The 23,687-nt window shown below is 40.3% G+C and overlaps 2 protein-coding genes across 2 annotated transcripts; both read left to right on the top strand.

Annotated features, from left to right (window-relative positions):
• Window positions 1-12,962: 12,962 nt before the first annotated feature.
• Window positions 12,963-17,855, top strand: riok2 (RIO kinase 2 (yeast)). Its single transcript, XM_083912937.1, has 10 exons — window positions 12,963-13,130; window positions 13,736-13,874; window positions 13,982-14,098; window positions 15,134-15,309; window positions 15,393-15,481; window positions 15,598-15,789; window positions 15,889-15,981; window positions 16,268-16,723; window positions 16,941-17,040; window positions 17,396-17,855. Exons 1-10 carry the CDS (start codon window positions 13,065-13,067, stop codon window positions 17,555-17,557), a joined length of 1,590 nt encoding a protein of 529 aa, XP_083769063.1. The 5' UTR covers window positions 12,963-13,064; the 3' UTR covers window positions 17,558-17,855.
• Window positions 17,856-19,088: 1,233 nt separating this feature from the next.
• Window positions 19,089-23,121, top strand: LOC310946334 (protein limb expression 1-like; the record flags this gene model as incomplete). The annotated part of the gene is given in 7 exon segments (XM_083912776.1): window positions 19,089-19,164; window positions 19,656-19,861; window positions 21,021-21,161; window positions 21,246-21,341; window positions 22,515-22,592; window positions 22,706-23,038; window positions 23,041-23,121. Coding segments are annotated over 7 exon segments (1,011 nt in total).
• Window positions 23,122-23,687: the final 566 nt, after the last annotated feature.

Below are 23,687 nucleotides of genomic sequence, written 5' to 3'. Positions count from 1 at the left end.
GGTTGAGATGGAGCACAGGGCAGACTAGGAGATGTGGATTTAGGGATAGAGGCGCTCACCTCAGGGACTGGTTGGAACTGAACCTAAGCTGTGTCCAGATTGTCGTCTCCTGCATTTATTTAAATACAGTCACAAAAAGACTCCACATCCATAGGGCCGAAATGGGTTTTCTCAGGAGGGTGGCTGGAGTCTCCCTTAGAGATAGGGTGAGAAGTTCAGCCATCCGCGAGGAAGTCGGAGTAGAGCCGCTGCTCCTTTGCGTTGAAAGGAGTCAGGCATCTAGTAAGAATGCCCCCTGGGTGCCTCCCTAGGGAGGTGTTCCAGGCATGTCCAGCTGGGAGGAGGCCTCGGGGAAGACCCAGGACTAGGTGGAGAGATTATATCTCCACACTGGCCTGGGAACGCCTCTGGATCCCCCAGTTAGAGCTGGTTAATGTGGCCCAGGAAAGGGACGTTTGGGGTCCCCTGCTAAAGCTGCTGCCCCTGCGACCCGACCCTGATAAGCAGTTGAAGATGAGATGAGATGAAATTGCAGACTATAAAGATTACACAAATGGCAGATTTTGTTACCTTTGGACATTATCAGGCAAGCTGTTTCTCACTGTTTCCAATCTTTATGCTAAGATAGGATAACTGGCTACAGCCTGATATTGAACTGATTGATATGATAGTAGTTATCAATCTTCTCATGTAACATGATGAAGTGCACTTCGCAAAAAGGTCGACTTCTGTGTGCAGCTCCACTTCATTGTACAATTTTTACATAGGAATATTGCTCAGTGTTTTTTAAAGTATAACTTTTATGTCAATATGTTAATAATTAAAGTTTGTATTTGAAAAGAAAATATGAAAGCTTCAATCCCTAATAGAAATGAGAAAGACTCAGAGGAGGAGGTGTGGTAAATTTTCAAACAATATGTATTTCTCAGAAGAGACAGGCCAGTAAAGCCCAGCAGGCAAACACACAGCAAAGCCTATTACTAGTAGTTCGATGGAGATTCCTGACTCCACGCATGTCAATGAGGAGAGGCTGATGCCCAAGTGTGTAAAACACACTCAAGCACAGAAACTCACTGTAGATGGAGCAAACAAACAAGAACACAAACCCACACATAGAAAATCTGGTAACTTGCAGAAATACCTGCAATTATATTGTATGCACACTGTCTACGAGCAGATTCACTATAACATAGCCCACAGGTGTCATTAACATTTCAAACATGGAAAATTATGCAAACACCCCGCTATGGGGGCAAAGAAGCTCTGCTCATTTAACACACTCCTCCAGTCACTGAGATGGAACCGTTTTCTCATCCGTCAGTGTTCCACTACCACGACTTTACAAAAACAAACATCTTGTCAACATTGTGCACTCTCACATTTACATTAACCCGCTGACAGAAAAAAGCACAGCCAATACAGCTAAGGAAAAAACTATTTCAGAAGACACACACACACACACATTGACATCTCACACATGAAAGATGGTATCAATGAACATTTTCTGCTCCCATCATCTTTCCTGACCCTCTTGGATAGGCTGTCCAGCCATGTGCCCAGCAAAACCAATCTGCTCTTATTTCATTTCATCCCATCTATTCGTTTGCTTGGGCGAACTGACCATAACGTGTGCGTCCTTATGTGTGTATGAGTGTGTGTTCATCGCAGCGGGTGGAGGTCTATGTGCAGGGGCCTCGGAATATGAGGTAATCAATCACATCATACCGCCTTAGATTAGAGCCACATCGATCTGTTCTCAACACTGACAAACAGCCTGACCTAGAATACATCCACCTGGACAGGACACACGCACGCATGCACACACACACACACACACACACACACACACACACACACACACACACAGCATCTCTTCTTCCACTGCATTTCTACCTCTCCACACAGCACCCCCTCCTGAGAGTGTACACTACCACAGACACACATACCAGGAATATTTACTGAGAACCGCAGTCTCACACAGAGTGGTCCCTGTGCAGTAAACATCCAAGGTGGGATGATTTTCCCCGTGGGTGGCTGTTCATTTGTATGCTCCTTTCACTGTCCATCACCTCCACTGCCCCCCCCCCACCCCCACCCACCACCCCCCATGAAAGCAAACACTCACCCAACACTCAGTTTGACGTTCTTGGAATGTCATTTCTACCTGTGCGTTTGTGTGTGTCTCGTCTCTTTTGGTTACATGCACTCATTTCATTTATAAATGCTGTGTATCGTCCCAATCAATGGTCGGCGGTGTGATGAAGGTCCTTGCCTGAGGGGGAGAGAGAGCGAATGGAAAATGCTGTGAGATGTAGAGCGTTAACAGAATCGTTAAGTCTGAGCCCAGGCCCCTAAATGTGTGTGTGTGTGTGTGTGTGTGTGTGTGTGTGTGTGTGTGTGTGTGTGTGTGTGTGTGTGTGTGTGTGTGTGTGTGTGTGTATGTGTGTGTGTGTGTGTGCTTGCGTGTGTGTGTATTGTGCTAGTAATCATTATCACTACATATACAGGGAGGGTGTCAGAGTGTTATCCAGGTATTGTTTGAAGATTTCTGGCTGTCCACCATGTAGTGCAGGCTGGAGAGAATCAAAGCCCTGAACATCTAAAGTATGTGTGTATGTTTAAGCGTGTGTGTGTGTGTGTGTGTGTGTGTGTGTGTGTGTGTGTGTGTGTGTGTGTGTGTGTGTGTGTGTGTGTGTGTGTGTGTGCGCGCATGGTGATGACAAGTCTTCTCCCACCATTACACTATACAGCAGAAACAGAATTATACGCTTCAATATAGAAGTTTCTGGGGTTGAAAACTTTTTCAACCCCAGAAACTTTTTCACCACCTCTGTTGTATACAATATAACATGGTAGAAAGTCATTTAAATATTTTATTTGATCTTTACATCTGCAATTGGTCGCTGCTCTTCAAATTGAGAGGGTGGAAGAGTGTTTGAACTGAAATAAATATCTACATCTTGCAGCAGCTAAAGTAACACAGTAATTAAACCCCGGCTAACACACACAGGGAATTCAAAACACTGACTTACACGCTTTGTCAAAGCAGTGAGTTGGTCACAAAGGAATAGTTTAACATTTTGAGAAATACACTTATTCACTTCTTGTTAGATGAGTTAGATAAGTAGATTGATACCACTCTCGTAATTTACAATCTTTTGTCCTTTTTGGCAGCATCTATGGAAATAAGTGGGAATTGCAGGTGCGTTTGGGGATCTCACTACCCAGAGATCCAAGTGATGTGTGACGGTCACCCGTAAAGCTAGCATAGAAACACAACATGCTGCTTCATACGCAGGTGAGATGAAGAGTGTGTCTATTGTGTTAGCTGGGTGATGGAAAACATGTCACTAACTATGCCGCACTTGTGATCTATCCCGATAATGTTGCCATAGAAACCCATTTCATAAAACCATAAATGCAGGATCTTTCATCAGTGGGCCATAGGCATAGTCTTAGAGATAATTACTTTAATAATGAAGCATCATTAAGCAGCAGGTCAGCTTAGCTTAGCACAAACACTGGAAACACGGGGAAACAGCTAGCCTGGCTATGTCCAAAGGCAATCAGCCTACCAATACCACTAAAGCTCACTGTTTAACATGTTATGTCTTGTTTACTGCAAGCCTTTGAGCTACATGTGAGAGGGTTAACGATTTTCTCATCTAACTTTTAACAAGAAAATGAATATTAATATGTCCAAAGATGTTGAATTATTCTTTAAAGAGGCTAACTTTGTCCCTCTTTTCTCTCACTTGAAATGGCTCAATCATATCCAGTTATTTTAATTCAAATAGTTTTTCATACTGGAGCTTGAATAAAGTCTCATGCCCAATGTGTCCTGGTGAGCAACAGCTAAACAGTACAAGACCTACAGAGACAGCCGAGTGGACGAGAGACCAATGAAGTTTTTCTGGAGGTGGGAGGATTGACCAATGAGAGAGCAGGACTGATTGGAGGTGATTTACGTTCCTGACAACTTTAACCAAATTACCCGGCATCCTTTGCGGTGTGATTACTGTGATGCACAGTCTTGATGCAAGTGCGTACTGTGTGTGTGTGTGTGTGTGTGTGTGTGTGTGTGTGTGTGTGTGTGTGTGTGTGTGTGTGTGTGTGTGTGTGTGTGTGTGTGTGTGTGTGTGTGTGTGTGTGTGCTATTCCACTTTTCTCCCAAAGGCGACCGCTCATGTAGAACTGGAAGACAGATTTGGACACAACAAGTGAGATTCAAAAACATCTGTTTGTCCGATTTTCTGTGATAGTCTGATATCTACTATCTGTGGCGGTTATCACAGTGAGCATACCCACAGACCTGCAGGCGAAGCTTAGACAACATGTTCAGGGTTTTATGAAGTAATCTCATTGATCACTAGCCAAGACTGCTGCCAGGGACAATCCAGAAGATTTAGTTTGAATTTCAAAAGATTCTAACAAGTTTTTGTTAACATTTTCTACCAATGCAAAACAATTTAATACAAAATACCAATCTGAAGTCTAATACATATTGATCTACAGTACACTAGCTGTAATAGGAAAGTACAATAAAACTGTCTTGCATTTGATTAGCTGGCTCCCTGGTGACTACTGGTGTCATTTTCCCAAAGACTAAACCAGCGTCCTATAGATTTTGAACGAGCTGTAGAAAGCCTTTCTTAGCAGTCAGAAATATGTCAGCGTTCCCTTTAGCCACATAACAATAAACTATCGTCTGACAAAACATATATATATATATATATATGTTATATATATGTTATATATGCAGATATATAAAGGTACAATGTAGGGGGTCTTTGTGGTTCACTGTGAGATGTCTGTCTACTGACACTGGCACAGTTTCTATTAGAGCTAACAGGCTCATCTGACTGGAAGCCATCAGTTCATTTCAGCCACTTTGCTCTCTCAGCCCTGCTCTTAAAGACAGATAGCGGGAGACTGCCTCATTTCACGCTTGCAGGAGTTAATGCTATTAAACTAGACTCACAGATGCAGTCAAATGTGCACACACACACACACACACACACACACACACACACACACACAAGATGTAGCTGCTATCTGATGGCCTGAACAACGGCAACCTCTGAGATAAAGAGCAGCTTTCCTGTTCGAGTGATACACGGCCATGTTCAGCCTCTAGATTATTGTGTGTGTGTGTGTGTGTTGTGGGTGGCTGTACCTTTTGTGTGTGAGTATACATTTGCACCTGCGCTGTGACTGATGCAGGACCAATCCCTCAGTGATCCCATTACAAGGGTCTGACAAGCGAGGGTTGTGTGTGTGTGTGTGTGTGTGTGTGTGTGTGTGTGTGTGTGTGTGTGTGTGTGTGTGTGTGTATGTGTGTGTGTATGAGGTTATGTGCACATAGGTGCGTGTACGTGTGATGGAGAGGAACATTTGTGAACTGCTGTTAGTTAGCAGCATTCTCTATCACCGTGGCATGTTATTATCTGGCTAGGTCCTATGTTACATCGCTCATACTTCCACACATGGACGTACACATGCGCGCAAAAACACACACTAACAGATTTGTCTTGATATTTTTGTGGGACCTCTCCATCGACTGCATCCGTTATTCATTCCTCACCACTAACCTTAAAGGAATAGTTCACAATTTTCGGAAATGCTCTTATTTGCCCTCTTACAGAGAGTTAGAAGTTAAGATTTGTATCGCTCTTTTATTGGGAGCAAAGAGACTTTTAGCTCAACAACAAAAAAATTGTGGAAAACAGCTGGCTCTGTCCAAAGGTTAAAAAAGAAAATCAGCCTACTAGCACATCTAAAGTTCCCAAATTGGCATGTTATATCTTGTTTGTTTAATCCCTATAAAACCAGAAATGTAAAAATGTAATGTGTATTTGTACTTTTAGGAGGAGTTACATGCTGGGACTATTTCTTGGCCAGACACAGTGACTTCCCGGAGTCTTCGCTGATTGTCTGGCAACCTCAAAGTGATGACGGGACTCAAAGAAGTTACTGCGCATGGCCAAAAAATAGCTCCAGCAAATAACTCCCAGTAAAACCACAAATGGTCTTATCTTAAACATAAGCCTATAATAAAAAATCCTAAATCTAAACCTTAGACAAGCCACTTAAAACTTTGAGGACTCGCCAGAATGGCGTCAATATCCTCACTCAAAAAAAAAAAACTCAAGAGAACCCACTTTCACACTCCCCCCTTGACTTGTGTGCTCAACCAAATAAATAATCATGATAAGTTACATTTTGGGGGGTCAGGCATGTGTCACTGAAGCTAAAAGGGAAGTCCAGCTTGCTGGTCATGCACACACAGATAGTTACAAACATTATATTAGGATTGATGTAAGCAGACCACAAAATGCTTAACACATGACAAAATGCATGACAGTAAAACAGGATCCCAAAAGAATTGCACTGGATGTGGCACTGTGTACACACTGTACTGCCAACTAGTCTTTATCTCTATGCAAACCTGCACTCAAAGCACCTTGTTATTCCTGTGCAGTGCCAACCTGCCAGTGGAGCACAATTCAACCAGTCTAGTCACCTCAGACCGAGAGGCAGTTAAATGATACATCATGTACTGTATACTGACACACAGACACACACATCCACATACTGTACATTTCAAGTGCAAACACACGTATGCAAACAGTATGATAACTAGTCAATAAACCATGGACTTAAAACCAAGGTGCAAACATTACATCAACTGATCGGTGTCCATACATTTTATAGACACAAAACTGTGTATATTTTTGACAGCACAGATATATCTGTGAATCGCTTACACATTTTGTTAATTTTAGTGGCAAAAATGAAAAGTTACACATTCTGTAAGCTGTAAAATTCACTGTATTTATGATGTATCTGTACCTTATTGTGTGGAGGTGTCTTTCTCTACATCCTTACTGCAACACATATAAGAGCTAAAGCTTCAGAAAGAAAAGATACGAAAGGTATAAAGGGCTGTTTCTGTATGTGTGTATGTATGTGTGTACCTGTCTCTCAAACTATATCAGCTGGGCTTGGAACAGATGCCTTCCCTCCTCATATTTCTCCTCAGGCCCCTCATTTACTTGTGCTTGCACCAGCACCTGAGAGCAGATTATTGTTTAGGAGTCTTGCAGCAGAACAGGCAGAGTAAGTAGATCTCTCCTCTTCTCTAATCTAATCAAATTTGATGTTTCCAAACACACAGCAGCTGGCTAAAGGCACAGCGATGATACCCTAGGAACAAAGCCCACGCTTGTTGTTGGAGACCTACATAAGCTTCTCCAATTCCTGCCTCAATTTAGCATTCTCTCCCTGAAGCTTAACGCTGGAAAACAACAAGAAAGCAATTTAACAGCCTGACACTGTGAGAGTGTGCTTAGGAGAGTATGTGTGTATTACCCTCAAAATTGTTCACGCGTGTTTGTGAAGCGGGCATCCTCTGTGGGCCGATGGGGGAAAGTCTCCTGTGATCCCACACACACACTCTGAAGCAACGCGGCAAAGGAAATTCAAGAGCGATATAAACAAAAAGTAAACAGTAAAAGTAAAAGCATGACTTTTTATCTTGCTGTTCAGACATTAGTTGAGCTTTCTCTGTCGCCTAATTGGTGTGATCGCTCTGTTAAACACATTGTTAAACACATATTTTACACATATGCTACAAAGAGGTTGGGGGTCAACATGGGATTGGGTAGATATGCTACCACTCTTCAGCTTTTATGCATTATTAAATCATCATAAGCAGGTTCTTTCTTCATGTGAATGAAATAATAGGGGGAAGGGCTGATAGCTTTGATACACTATGTGTACATCAAATGTTGAGATCACTTCACTTCAGTCAGCACTGCACTGCAAAGGTCCTTTCATCACTTCGACCTATCCAGTTCTCACTTTCATCTCACACTAACGAGGGGCTCATTAATTTCTAATCAAAGGATCCCGATTTATCGCAGGTCCATTGAGGATGTTCAGCCCTCTATACACAGAAAATGGATAGGGTCATCACATTTTACACAATACATCTGAAGACCAGTGGTGCACACATAAACACACAAAGTGAAGGTAAATTGGTCCCAAAACATTATGGCCACTTTTTTAAATCAGATATATTTGAGTCTATACAGCTGAGACTGGGGCGAAGAAAAAAATGAGATGAGGGAGAAACAGATGGAATGGTTTGAAGTCTGAAAAGAAAGCTGCTTTGTGTTGAAGCATGGCAAAAAGTTCCCTCACACACATCTGGAAAGAAGACACTATCTCACTGTGTGTTAGTGAGTGCGTGCGCGTATGTGTGTGTGTGCATGCGCACGCAGGAATGGCCGCTCCACCACGTTCCAGATAATTCCACACACAGGCGGCTCCACACTCTCCCTCTCCCCAGCTCAACTACACACCATCGGCCGCTCTGGTCTGTGCTTGTGTGTAACTGTCCAGACTCAGTGAAACAGCCGACTGCGCCTGTCTGTCACTGGCTGTTCAACAAGAAATTCTGCCTCAAGACTCTAAATCTGCAGCTGCTGAGAGCCACAGGAGCAAAGTTTTATCAGTAAGAAACACACTCAGTTTATCAGCCGAATCCATCTCTACAGACCTCTACCTAGACATGTAGTAGCAGAAGTCATGATACTGTTTAGGAGCAGAGTATTAAAAATTAAATTCTATGAGAAACTGTGATACAGGATATGATAATCTGATCAAAATCAGACTTGGTCTATTATCACTAATAACCAATCAGTGGAGAGATATATCATGTGTTCCCATTTGCCTTCAGCATGGAATAAGAGATAAAATAGTGTAGAAGATAAAGATGGAGGTGAACAGGAAAAGATGTCTATGATTATATGAGACAGACACTTGAGTCTCCAGAGAAGCCAGAACAATAAATTTTATTAAGAATCAACATAATCATAATAAGAGTTGCAGAGCAATAAAGCAGCATGCAGTAAATCAATTGATCGTGCTACTATTACATTGCAATGTTTTTAAAAGCATCATGGACCAGGGGTCTGCGCAATTGATTGCATTTATTAAACAAAAGATACATTAAATTATGTCAGCGGCTATGTGAGTCAGTAGGAGGGTTTCCAATCATGTTTTGCTATCACGACTTTCAGCTGAATACCTTTTTTCATCATCCTGGTGAAATAACAAATCCAGGGGTCTATTTAACACTAGAGCCAGCAATAATGCACTCTTACACTCATTCTGTAATCAAAGCCCTGACCCTGTTAGAAACACTGTGTCTGCATAATATCACATAGACACTTCTGTTCAAACAAGAGGCCAGGTGCACTTACAAGAGTAAAATTAGTCTGTTCCGATTCTTGACTTAAACCAGAGACAACAAAGGTATAAAAGACAAAAGACAGCAGCTCAGCAGATACGCGAATCCACCTGTGTCACAGTGCCATCTAGCGTCCAAATGAAGAGCAGCAAAGACATTGTCCTGGCCAAGACAGCAGCATAAACAAGTACACGTTTCACATTTAAAACCCAAACAACACACAACTAAACATGACACACAACTAAACATGACACACAACTAAACATGACACACAACTAAATATGACACACAACTAAACATGACACAACTAAATATGATAAATCAACAAAATAAAACATTTAAAATAAAAAGCAGATCAGTGCTCAGAGACAGTACATGCACAAATTGCACTAAAAAAGTCCTTAATCCTGCTTTTGAAATGGTCCATGCTGATGAGGGATTCCCATTTGAAATGATTCTGTAGTTTATTCCAAGATAAAGGTGCTAAATATTTAAAATTACTTTCACCAAACACAGTGTTGGTTGGAGGAACATTGGACATAATAAGGCTGCTGGAGCGGGTGCTGCAGGTTCTGGTGTTTATAGGAGCCAGAAGAGAACACAGATAGGATGGAAGTTGATGTAAAATAGCCGTATAAAGAAACACATACCAATGCTCCATTCTACGGGTGTGTAATGAAGATAGTCCAACTTTCTCATAGAGAGTACAATGGTGTGTTCGGAAACACACATTCAACATGGGACATATTGTATTTCAGAGAAAAGAACAGAATCGTTTGGATGAATCCTGCAAAGGGCCATGTTGATACTATTTTAAACTTTTGCATTATACAGTGAAACGGAAATCTACAATCTAATATATTCTACTAGAATCGCCCTGTAATACATGTTAACTGATTAAGGGTGGTTAGTTCGTGGTGTTGTTGTTCTATCAGAATGCATTATATTGTAATCTATGAAGTGGGGTACAGATGTATATTTGACCACCGAAGACACAGAAGACACACCTGCTGGAGCTGTTAATGCAAACAACACACCGTAGTGACACAAGTGAACAGAAAGGAGCCTTTAGTGGTCATAGACAGAAAACAAACCATGTTGCAGTGCCGAGAGTGTAAATAACTGTTTGAAACAGACATTAATGGACCTGCAGAGCACTTACAGACACTGATAGACTCACACAGAGCGCATTGTCTCAGTCCTGTTCTCTGCACACTTCTCCATGTGTCTTGGCCAATACACTTCCAAAGTTTCAGAGTAAATGAATTACTAATAAAATACCTTATTCAGTTCAGTAATATCACAAAAAGGTCAGTAAAACACTCAGGGCTATGCTTCATTTTGTGCACATGCCTGCTCTCTCTTTGGACACAGGCACTTGCTGAACTGCAGAATGTTAAATAAACCAGTGGAGGAATTTCACTGAGTCAACATAGCCTGTGTGTGTGTGTGTGTGTGTGTGTGTGTGTGTGTGTGTGTGTGTGTGTGTGTGTGTGTGTGTGTGTGTGTGTTTTGGGAGCAGGACAGAGTGGTGTCTGTCACAGCGCAGTCCTGAATAAACACACACACACACACACACACACACACACACACACACACACTGTTTAGAACCTACCTGCCCACGGAATGCCAGCTGCTATGGCAACAGAAACCTGCTGCTAAATCTCTGTTTGACACTTTCTCTCTCACACACAAACGGACACACACTTGACCATCCCATTTCACTTTAGCATCACTGTTTATTTCATTTTATTACACAACATCATAGGCCACTTCATTGTCCCCGAGGGGAAACTTAACTGCTGCTCTATCGTGATTACAAAACACAATAAAAGTACACAAAAGTCAATAAATCAACCAACCATTGCATCAATGATATCCAACACATTCACAATACATTTTAGACCATTAATACACACATAACACATATTAAATATGTTTTAATATCAATATTTTATCCTATACATCCATAAGTCTTTTTCACAGCATATTAGGAAAAACACAGTTATAGTTAATAATTATATTCCAATGAGCCAGTGAGCCATGACAGTGTGACAGCAAGCCAGAATACAAGTCTAAAGCAGTTAAGTAGGATTCAGTCATCTTTCCTTTTATTATTTACACCTGTGCTTTTTGTCCAAATGGGATTTTTGTGACTGTTTCAGATTCACACCACCGCCCCATAATGCAATGCACACGTGAAATGGAAGAGCTACTCAAACCTTGCAGATACAAAGGATGTAATAAATTGCAAGTTGGAAAACAGCAAATTATTATTACGACTGTATATCTCAGCAGTAACTAAGGCACAATTTAATTGACATCTGTCTGTCAGTGTACATGACATATTGTATTGTGGTCCTTGTTGGTCCTTGTTCACAAAAGTAGATGGATAGTATATGTATAGTAAACTGTATTATAGTGTAGTCTGTAGTTATGCAATATTTGTGGGTTAGAAGCCAAGCTCTTCTCCAGTTTATGTCCTCTACTAAGGACCTCCAGTAAAACTTTCCTCTAGGCACAACTCGAATCATCCTTTGAAAACACTGGCGTATATGTTTATTTTTACACTTTCTAACTGTTAGTTCAATTCCACTCAGCATCCGTACAGGTTGACTCTCTTTATACTCACTGTAACTCAAGTGCTTTTTTTTACAAGTTAAATTAAATCTATTTGAATAGCACAAGTTACAGATATACTTTCTCTGGAGGGAACAGCAAAACTGTGTACGGACATAAAACGTTCATAAGATAACAGCATTGTCAAAAAGATCCAGGATATAGATTATATCTCTTTCAAACCATTTTGGCAAGAATAGGGATTTGTTTCTCATAAGAATATTGCTATTGTTCAAGAGGAAAGCCTTATGGGGTGAGACATTGTGGACAAAAGCCAGCTTCCATGCTAAGAGGGTTTGTTGATAAAATTATTATTTTTTTCTTTAAATATTACATTTATACAGAAAGCGTCAGATACTAACATATACCACAACACATGAAAGCTTTTTTATATTAAAAAAACAATGAATAGAAAAAATAAATACAGCAATGATCTCGTATAAAATCAAAAATCAATTAATAAATATACATAAACAGTGTCATGTCAATAAATAGATGTATGTAATAATTATACATTTCATAAAATGCCAGGGGGTTTATCAAATATCTTTTCATAGTTATCTAAAAATGTTGTATTCTTTTTGTTTTTGACTAAGGCTAAGTATTTATAAAGTGAATTCAATCAATTCAATTTTGTTATTGTTTTTTTATTCTTTATTTGCAAATTTTAACAAATATAGTATAAACAGAACAGTATGGCATCGTGCTCGACAAACATAGAAGTGTATGTAAAAGTTATCCTTTCAGGAAAAAAAAAATACACATTAAATGATAATGACATTACATGACAAGAATACTTAAATACTTAATAAGATACAAAGGCATAGAGAAAAAAGACAATAAATAAGGCACAAATAAATACATGTAAAGAACTTAAATTAGGACGCGGGCTGTACTGTTATAAACCTTTTTTAAAAAGTCATGTAACTTATCTGTGGTATAATTAAATTTCTTATATAATAATAAGATATATATATAATATTATATATTATATATATTATATAATAATATAAATGTCTTTAGTGAAACATGCATCAAGATGACGTCAGGCGTAAACCTGAAGTGACGTATTTCCGTTCCTCGAACTTCCGCCCTACACGTGTGTTCACAACAATGTGGACTGCTGAGCCTGAGAAGAAGTAAAAGTAGTAATATTATAAACACTAACGGCTTGTTATCCGGTTGAAACATGGGGAAGCTGAACGTCGTGGTGTTGAGATACTTATCTCGGGACGACTTCCGAGTCCTCACCGCGGTAAGTAGCGAGTTAGCCTGTGCTAGGCTAGCTTTGGTCGGTCACATCCATGGTTTGTCATCAAATGTGTAAACATAAACAGTCTAAATGTGTCCTAGTTTGATTCCAGTGTCAGTGAATGTGAATGACATCAGCTGACAGGAAGTTAACAAGGACCAAGGCCGTTGCCTAGCAATGGAATTAACATTTAATCAAACTCCTATCTGTAATCACATTTTAGTTATCCATAATACCATTTATCATGGTCAAAATTGAATTACTATTAATCTTACTAGTCAGAATGATAATTTAAGATATCCATCACCTCATTCTTACTAGTACAAATTACTTCACATTTGACATTAATGTGTATTGGGCTTTCAATTCTAGATATCCACAGTTACATTATGGATATCTGTAATGTAATTCTTACTTGGAAACTTGCAGTTGTTCTGACCGTAATGACATTTTTACTAGTGAGAATGTATTTTGGATAGTCACAGTTACATTATGGCTATCTAGAATGAACATTATGGATATCTGGAAAGAAAATAATTCATAATTCTTGAATTTGAGCACTCTGAAGATCTAATCCTGTTTCTATCTATGAACGTCTCCTCATGCAGGTGGAGATGGGGATGAAGAACCATGAGATCGTTCCAGTGAGTCTCCTGTCCTCCATCGCGAGCCTCAAACATGGCGGCTGCAACAAAATCCTCAGAGAGCTTGTCAAACACAAACTTGTTGCCTATGAACGCACTAAGAGTAAGACAACACACAGGAATGCTTACTGAAGCTCACCTGTCCTGGTTTATATATATATATATATATATATATATATATATAATGTGCCGTGTGTATGTTGATTTCAGCTGTGCAGGGCTACAGGTTGAACTATGGAGGATATGACTACTTGGCTCTGAAGACCTTGTGCTCCAGAGAGGTGATCATTTCAGTTGGCAACCAGATGGGAGTGGGCAAAGAGTCTGGTAAGAAAAACAAAGTCTAATACGTACTACAGAGTCTGTTGACATTCGTTTAGCATGCATGATTTGCTTACAAGGAACTTTTTGTTTAAATGTACATTATAATAATAGTACAGTCAGTATTTGCTGGTGAAAACTATCTAAACATAGATTCATCCCAGGGAAATACACACTAATTTGAAAATAATAGACCTACCACCAGAGGTGTCAAGTAACAAAGTAAAAATACTTTGTTACCTTACTTAAGTAGAAATGTTGGGTATCTATACTTTACTGGAGTTTTGCTTTTTCAGATGACTTTTACTTCTACTTGTTACATTTTCATGCATTTATCTGAACTTTCTACTCCTTATATTTAAAAAATAGCCTCGTTACAAAGGAACCGAAGCCAAGTTCTAAATTTGCCCAGGGCAAGATTTTTGAAATACTGTAGTATCGCTAGGCTCTAATGTTATCGTTTCTGCTTAACAGTCCTCGCAATCCTCCTGAACAGACTGTCTGTCTGTGTTTTATTTCACCAAAATTGACGCAAATAGTAATGCTAATAAGTGCAACAAAGGTTTTGCACGGAAAGGGACACGAGCAGCCTCTAGAAACATCTAAAAGTGCAGAATATTGAGACAGATAAATGCACTGTTTTTGACAGCCTAGCTCACAACTCTGCCATTTCCCTGTCCACCTCAGGTATGTTCAGTTATGCTAGCGATATATTATGCTAGTCAGAGCCCATTATGAAAACACAGGAGTAATAATGTGATGCTCGGCAAAATCCACATGTTATCGCATATTTTCCTCACTGTGCAGTATTATAATATTTTAACTTTTATTTTATTAATTTCACTGTAGTGATTTAACAGATGGTAATTTGTTTAATAATTCCCTAGGTGGATGTAAATGTCAGAAGCTCATGATGTTAATATTGTACTCACTTGTATTATTCATATTATCAATCCTTGAGAGCTGTTAAACTGTGTTTCATTGTCTTAAAACAATGACAACATCTATCTATCTAATATTTGTTTTGCTCACTTCCTGTAGATATTTATGTTGTGGCGAGTCCAAACGATGAGCAGTACGCTCTGAAGCTTCACAGATTGGGTCGTACCTCCTTCAGGAACCTGAAGAACAAGAGAGATTACCACCAACACAGGAAGAACATGTCCTGGCTCTACCTCTCTCGCCTTTCTGCCATGAAAGAGTTTGCCTACATGAAGGTAATGGAACAAATCAGAGAAAGTTATGTGCAATAGAAAGAAAATAGCACAAGCATCTTTTAAGTCATCCCCTAATTTTTCAGGCGTTGTATGATCGAGGCTTTCCTGTTCCCAAACCTGTGGATTATAACAGACATGCTATAGTGATGGAGCTCATCAATGGATATCCACTGTATGTAAACAAGCCATCCTTCTTTCTTGCTTGATGTATTACACTAGTTATAGCAGACTCCTCCTATTCTTTGTTCTTTATATAAATGTGTGTGTTGTGTGTGTGATGTCTTTCAGGTGTCAGGTGCACAAGCTGCAGGATCCACCTGCCCTGTACAATGAGTTCATGGAGCTCATAGTCAAACTGGCCAATCACGGCCTGATTCATGGAGACTTTAACGAGTTCAACCTCATGCTGGACGACCAGGACCACATAACGATGATTGACTTCCCTCAAATGGTGTCCACCACACACACTAATGCTGAGTGGTTGGTGTCGCTGTTATAAAATTAAAATGAATAAACACTTAAAATTAATGAAACAAACAAAAAGATGAACCCACTCACTTTTTCCAACTCTCTTTCCAGGTATTTTGACAGAGATGTCAAATGTATCAGAGATTTCTTTGCCAAACGGTACAATTATGAGAGCGAGCTCTTCCCAACCTTCAAAGACATCAGGTAACTGCTCATGTCTACGTTTAAGTTGCATTAAAACTCCTGAAATAGAAAAAGTTAATCTTTTTAAAAATCATTTAAAAATGTGTACAGCAAGCTTGTGTTGCATGTTGTTGTCTCTGTGTTGTGAAATTGAACAACTTGATTTTATTTACTGGTACATTGTCCTGACTTTTTTTTTAAATTTCGTTTTCCAAACTTGTCTTTTCTGCATTCATTTAGAAAATGTGATTTTGACATTAAACGCAAGTCTTACTTGTTCTTTTGTTGTCACTGTTTATTCCCACAGGCGATCTTATTCTCTAGATGTCGAAGTCTCAGCTAGCGGCTTCACCAAAGATCTGGAGAGGGATGCTGCAATGCTGCAACCATCTGGACCTGAGGAAGAGGATGACGACGACGACGACGATGATGATGATGATGATGATGATGATGAAGAGGAGAACGATGACAAAGAGGAGACAGACGAGGAGGTAGAAGAAGAAGACAGTCTGGACTTGGAGGAATATAAGCATGCGATGCTGGAGCTGGAAGGCCTGAAAGTCAGCGACATGAATGCGGACATAAAAGATGAGGAGAATAAGAGTAAAAAGGGGGAAGAACAGAAAGAGACTGAGACAACATCTACTGCTATAAGTGATGAAGAGCCAGACAAGGACTTTGAGGAAGAGTTGAATGAGGCTGAGGATGAGTGTCCAGAGCTGGCAGACCTTTCTACCGCCAACAAAGAGTTTAAACCCTTCAGGTAATAAATATATTGCAAAGTTAACATATTCCAATATCCAAAATGAAGCACATTGGTAACTTTGAATTCCCAACCTGTAGATGTGGTACAAAGCCAACAAATAATGTTTTAATCTGTTAATATGAATGCACAGTAACTTGAGAAGCTATAGCATTATTTTTTCAGTAAAATGTGCAATAATAACAGTTTATTTTTTTATGTGTGTTTTCTCCTGCAGAGACTCAGACAGTCTGCTACACATGGCAGAACACAGGAGGATGAGGACAGACAGTGAGGGTACAATGGGCAGCATAGGGAGCTGCTCTACCATACCACCAGTAAGTAAAACACAGACACACACAGCTGTCTGCAGTCAAGTGTATTATACAAGAGTCAAGATGACAGCAAGGGGCACTAATACAGTACCATTACAAAATACAAACACTGATTGAGGTGATGCCTTGAAAGTTTGGATATTTAGACATTGTTGCAATCCTAGTACACAGTTTTGACAAACACTGAAACGTCCTGTAGGTGTCGCTAAAGAGCTTTTACATTGTGTTGCAGTTTGTCAAGGAATGTGACGGGTGACTTGAAGGAGAGACAGCATGTCTAGATACTGTTGTGTCTGCCTTACAGAGACAGACACCTGTCTGTAGTAACCTGCTGTCGTTGTTTTTGTGTGTGCTGCAGGAGGTAGTACGTCAGAAGGTGCGGAGGCAGCTCACCAAACAGCAGAAAGCAGCACAGAGGAGACGTCTGCAGAAGGGAGAAGCCAACTTGGTGACCAAATCCAGGCGAGAGAACCAAAGTAACATCAAGTCCAGTATGGAAAGCGCCTCCTTCTGGGGATAAATGGGACTGCGGAGACTTCCGGTCGACGGATGCTGCAAAGTTCCTCTGCTCCAATGTCTGACTTGAAAACACATGATAGTTGATGGAAAAAGTCAGCAACAGTGTCTGCAACAACTCAACTGCTCTGTTTTGGAAAATGCCAGAGAGAAGAATGAAAACAAACTATGTATTCAGCAAATCACTCAAGTAAGAAGACAGGCTGTTTTTTTATTTGAACTGTAGTGAACTGTCATGTTAAACGTACAGTGTAATGTAAATAATGAATCTGTATGTTTGATAATTAAACCTTTTAAACATTGCTGATAAGGTGTGTGTTTCTCTGTTTATTAAAAAGAATGGTTTAAGAAATAAGTAAACATAACTCTTTTTTTTTGTCAGGACATCGTGTGCACCTGTGCTAAACATGCTCGCTAGGGAAGTGATCACATTCTTCAAGTTGATACTCTCATATAAACCTCCAAGATGACGTTTCAAGTTTATTCTGGTTATAGTGCTGACAGAGTGACTAATGGGAGTGTGGATTTAAGAATCAAACAGAGTGCAAGTTCATGAAGAGCTTTCATTTATGCTTAACTCCCATGGTTCAAAGGTCTCCCAACTATTATGGTAGTTTGAATAGATGGCTAACTCCACCCTCCTAGCAACCAATCAAAAAAAGTAGAAACTCTCACAAGGATGTGGGAACATAACATGCTCCAGAACGCACAGATTCGTTCAGCTTGAAATAAACATGCATGCCCCTTTGCTCTGTCACGCCAGCACAACTCAACTGAGGCATAACATGTAAAAAGATGAGAAAGTACTTAAGAAGAAACCACTTTCTTTCTCAGAATTTGATTCATTTCTGTGTAAGAGGCTTCCAGAGAGCGAGTGAATTCAGACGCGAACAATAGCCATTCATATTGAAGAGCATGAATGGAGCTCAGAGAGCGTGGGCTCAAATTAGTATGTGAAGTCAAAAGTATCCCAGCCCCCACACATCTTAAATACTACGTATTGGGGACTGGGGGGATTTTATTGAAAAAGAAGCATCCAGTAATATAACCTCAAAAAAACATTTTGTCCCTTTTTTTTAAAGGTGGAACATTGTGCCATCTGTGGTTCAACTTTGCAACTTTTTGTGCAGGTCTCAAACTGTCCGAGTCTGTTTAGGGATTAGCCAGCTGCGTGGCCAGAGGGGAGGGGCTCCGCATTCCAGCTCTACACCTCTGTGTGTTTGTGTGTGTGTGTGTGTAGAAAGAGTGAGGGGCCCTCTGAGCTAATTGGCAGTGAGGGTGACAAAGGTGGTCTGCTTCAAAAGAGAAACCCCGGTGGGATGTTCACACAGGAGAAGGAGGAGGAGGGGAGAAAGGGAGAGTGGAGAGGCTTTCAGGGTTTCAAGTTTATTCCTCATGATGTTTCCCTCCTGAGCTGTGATGGTGGTGCTGGTAGTTAATTTCTAGGGTCATGTGTGCTGTTTCGAGGGACCGTTTTTATGAGAAAAGCTGACTGATTGTGTTTGAGCAGCTGTGAAAGTAAACACTGGGTGAAGATGAGTGAAGCAGAAGTGGAGGAGAGCATCATGTCGTACCTGTCGCAAAGTGAGACCGACACCAGCCCCAAAGACTGTGAGTAAAGAAGCTTTGTGAGAAATTGAATGTTAGTTTCAACAGGAGATATAGACACATCCTTGTTTAAGATGTGTTAACTACTTAATGATACAAAGCAGGGGAGCAATTCATTATTTTGTCATTACTCTGTTTTATTTCCTCCAACAAGTGTCAGTCAGCATTTCCCTGCTGCTATAGACTGAGCTGCAGTGAATAGTTTGGCACACAGTGAAGGACACAGGAAATGTTTTAAACCTGTTTCAGCGTCAGAAAAAGCTCAAAGGGTTACAAAGTGCTGGTTTGTGTAAGTTATGGGGTGGCACTTACAGCTCCTACTTCTACTTAAATAAACACTGTCTGGGAATGCTGATTTATAGATACATTTATTATTCATAGGTTCACTCAGATTGAGACTAAAAGAAATGTTTCCCTTCTGAGAATAGCACAGAAATACTGTATTGTATTGTAAGTCAATCACAACTGATGAAACGTGTTCTACTTTTGTGCAGTGAATGTAGTGGCCATGCTTCATAACTTCTGGGAGCAGAGGCAGACAGCGAGGTTAAGTGGTTCCTCTAGTGAATCAGATGGTTCTGTCAGGGAATCGGCCATCCAGACAGAGAGTCTGCTGCTGTATGAGTCTGCACCGTCCCCCGGTTCTCCATACGTCTGCTATGTCACCCTGCCTGGAGGAAGCTGCTTTGGTAACTATAAGGTGCGTTTAATCATCATCTGCGGCATTACTTCTACACTTGGTAGTTAATCTAACACACCTGCACTGTGTCAACGAGACACCAGGTATCCTTTATGTGAAAGTGGAAGTACACGTACGTAAGTTAAAAGTTAGTGTTATCGTCATTAAAGAGGAATTGGATGTTGGATGTGTGTTATGGTGAAAATGACTTATCTATTATGAGGAATAATTGTGGTTGATTGTGACTGTCCATTATTTTTGTTTTCTTGAAATTAATTCTGATTTATTGATTTAATTTAATCAACATAAAGTTAACTAAGTTAGCTATTGATTTTTTTTCAAGTGATTGTATTTTTATTTGTTCTAATTGTATTTATTATTAATGATAATAATATATTACTATATACTGCCATATGTTCAATTTTGGTCATGTAGGTGTATGTGTAAAATAAAATAAAAATAATGTATGAAATCAAATTAATTTTTTCTGTCTTAATGTTGAAATTTCAGAGTGGAAACTATAATATCAGTGTTTAATATCATTTTAAAATACACATCATAACTTAGTTTGTTATTCTATGTAAATGGACAGCCTGGCTATTGTTTCTAATTTACTATCATTTACTATAAATACATAGTAATGATACTGTTTAATCTGCCATTCCTCCACTTCATTTTGCTGCAGCAGCACAGAATAGATCTCAACACAATAAACCCCCAGAATCAGGTTGTCTTACAAAATAAATTTTGAGCATAAGCATTTGTTAAAATAATTCAGCTTTCACATCCTTTCAGAGGTTCAGTGCTCACAATCAATACTTGAAGGTCATTCAGTGTGGAAAAACAGACCGTCACACACTTTTAAGGTTGTTAAATTGATCTGTTGTTCTGTTTAAATCCAACAATGCCTCATTGTGACCCAGACGACAGCCCCCAGCTCAGAGAAGGCATGTGATTGGTTATCTGTGAATGCCTCTAATGTTCTAATCTCATTGGTGATTTGAGTTCTGATCCCATGATTAGATGTAATGAAGTGTAAAATCATCGTAGTTGAACTCACGCATATCAGCAGACCCAGAAACTTTTGGTTGAAGTGACACATTTTCACATCTTTTCCCTGCTGTTTTTACACAGTTTTAACATTTCTGACTCTTCATGTTCATCTGCTCCTGGTCCACAGGTGTGTGACACTCAGGCGGAGGCTCGGAGGGATGCAGCTCGCGTGGCCCTGATGAACTCGCTTGTGAATGAGCTGCCGTGTCGACGTATCAACTCTCAGTTTATCACTCACAGTTTGCAGCAGGCGGCCACAGACAGTGCTGTGAGTATGACACATAATGATCCACCTTATTACAAGAATTTAAACTCAACATGAATGTCGACCTGCACTGTTGTCTCTGTAAAGGTCTCTATAGAAGATGCTTGTGATTCAAGCACCAGTATAGGAACCTACAGTTTGCTGCTCCACTCCTACGTAGGAAAGACCATGCTGGAGTTTCAGGTAAAAAAGACCAAGATCTATTTGCAAAATGTTATTTCTATTGTAGCTGTGCTCATAAATCATGTGGTAATTGCATGGAAGATCTATTTACTTCAAAGGTAAGGGATGGTAAGGAATCTTAAATAATGTGTTTATAATTGGACTCCAAATTAAGCATTATCTTGTTACATAATTAGGCATTACTAAGCCAAAGATAACAAGAAACACAACCACCCTACATTGTTATGATTACCTCCCTAGTATGTTTTTTTTATAATTGATTCCCATTCCAACCCACTCTTAGTTAGACTGCGGCAGGGAGTCGTGGTATGAAACACTTAATATGACTACCTCTGTGTAAATAAGCATGTCTGCAGACAGAGGGTTATTAGCAGGAGGGAAATGGCTTCATTATCATACCATGGCTCATAGAGACGAAGAGCTTCCAAGTAATACACCATGAATACACACACCTCAATTTGTGCGCACATGTACATAGACAGACAATGACATGCATTCACACACATACATTCACATATCTGCACACACACACACACACACACACACACACACACACACACACACACACACACACACACACACACAAACACACACACACACACACACACACACACACACACACACACACACACACACACACACAGCATCACCAGAAGGTATCCAGCTGTCAGTTCGTCAGATAATTTATACACCACAGGAGGTGTTGGATAGTTTGGTAGTCATGCAGAATTGTTAACCAGTAGCTCAGGGCAGATGCACAGTTGGAAACAGAGTAAACAGGCCAGCAGCTACAACTTGGACTTCAACCCCAGAAAACGTATTTGTCAATTTTTTCCACCTGTGTGTCATTAGGTCAATTTCACTTCATGTATAGACTTTCTCCGTTTAACAAAAATGTCACTAGCTCTTAACACGTGGCAGCTGTTCAGCCCAAGAGTGTTCTATAAATCAGGGTGAAACGTACCTGGGGTATAAAGATTTACAATATCTTTTCAAACCAGTCATCCACAGTTTAGGTGTGGGTTTGAGAAACATCTTTGTCAGACCTTTGTACACAGAGCACAGAGTTTGAGTTTGTTATTAAAATCATTACTCATGGGGTTGCACAAAACTCTCTCTCTCTCTCTGTCTGTCTCATTCTCTCCCACTTTCTCCCCCTCTCTTTCCCTGCAGGAGATGATGACAATTTTCCAGTTGTTGCAGTGGAACGGGACACTGAAGGCTCTGAGGGAAAGGCAGTGCTCTCGACAGGTACAGGTCTTGCCAAGCACATATCTCATCCCTGGATTCAGCTTTCAATAAAGCATTGGTGTATTTGCTGATACACACACTGATAACTGCTTATGTTCTTTCCTCCCCCTCAGAGTGTGATTTCCTATTACTCTCAGAGAGGACTTGATGAGTACATGCGCAGCAGCATGGCTCTGGATTGGCTCGGACGGGAGCAGAGGTCACCGGGGCGCCTCGGGGAGGAGCTGCAGGTGGCGCAGAGGGAGCTGGTGTTGGCCCGTCGTCGAGGCATTGAACTGCGCTTCTGCAAGGAAAAGACAGAGATCCTCGGCTTGGCTCTGAGTCAAGCATACATTCACCACATACCTGAGGCCTTCAGTGAGGCGTCGAGTCACACATACAAGCATGAACAACTTCCTTTACACACATTAAACAGCCACGACACAGAAGTCCAGATAACCCCACCCGGGCCTGCAGTCCTCCACCAAGCCTCCATAAAAACACAGAGCAAACAGGCTGTCAAACCTCTGGCAAACACATGCCCTCTTAACAATCCTTCACCGTGCTCACAGCAGTCTTACGTGCCTTTAAATGGCTTTGAATAGACTGAAGCAGAAGATAGACGATGGATGTTGTCATTTGAATCAGCTGAAGCTCAGCTACTGAAGATTTGACGCATTATTTTGGAGAACAGAACATATCAAGCATTGTCAGTTTTTCTGTAAAAATAAGCATTATATTGTGTTAATTTGTGTAATAATGATGTTCTAACCTTATTAACACTCTAGTTAGCACTCTACTGTACTGCCTTAGGTTTTACATACGTTCAATTATACTGTCTATTTGAGAAGTATGTTATGATGCACAGTGTCCCCTGTAAGTTAAAATACAGGAGTTTTAAAATTATATATTTAGCCTATAACTACTTCATCTACTACCAGCAACTCTCCATGCCTGACTCTTCCTTTTCCTTCTCTGTCTAGCATGTCATCTGGCGTGTCAGTTTCCTAAATAGAAATGACTTGCCAGGGCAATTCAGGATACTGAATGACTGCGTGACATGTTGCATGACGTGTTGGCTTGATAAGAACCAGCACTTGATAAAATGCATTCAGG

The sequence above is a fragment of the Echiichthys vipera genome (assembly GCF_963691815.1).
Source record: "Echiichthys vipera genome assembly, chromosome: 4".
Classification (NCBI taxonomy): Eukaryota; Metazoa; Chordata; class Actinopteri; order Perciformes; family Trachinidae; genus Echiichthys; species Echiichthys vipera.
Note: the sequence above shows the minus strand (reverse complement) of the source record. Positions and strands in the feature narration are given on the sequence as shown.

Excerpts from the sequence above, each read along its gene's own strand:
- riok2 (XM_083912937.1), top strand. The coding sequence starts at position 13,065 with ATGGGGAAGCTGAACGTCGTGGTGTTGAGATACTTATCTCGGGACGAC. Across the intron at positions 13,131-13,735 it reads ACTTCCGAGTCCTCACCGCG|GTGGAGATGGGGATGAAGAA; the intron begins GTAAGTAGCGAG and ends CTCCTCATGCAG. Across the intron at positions 15,310-15,392 it reads AAGAGTTTGCCTACATGAAG|GCGTTGTATGATCGAGGCTT; the intron begins GTAATGGAACAA and ends CTAATTTTTCAG.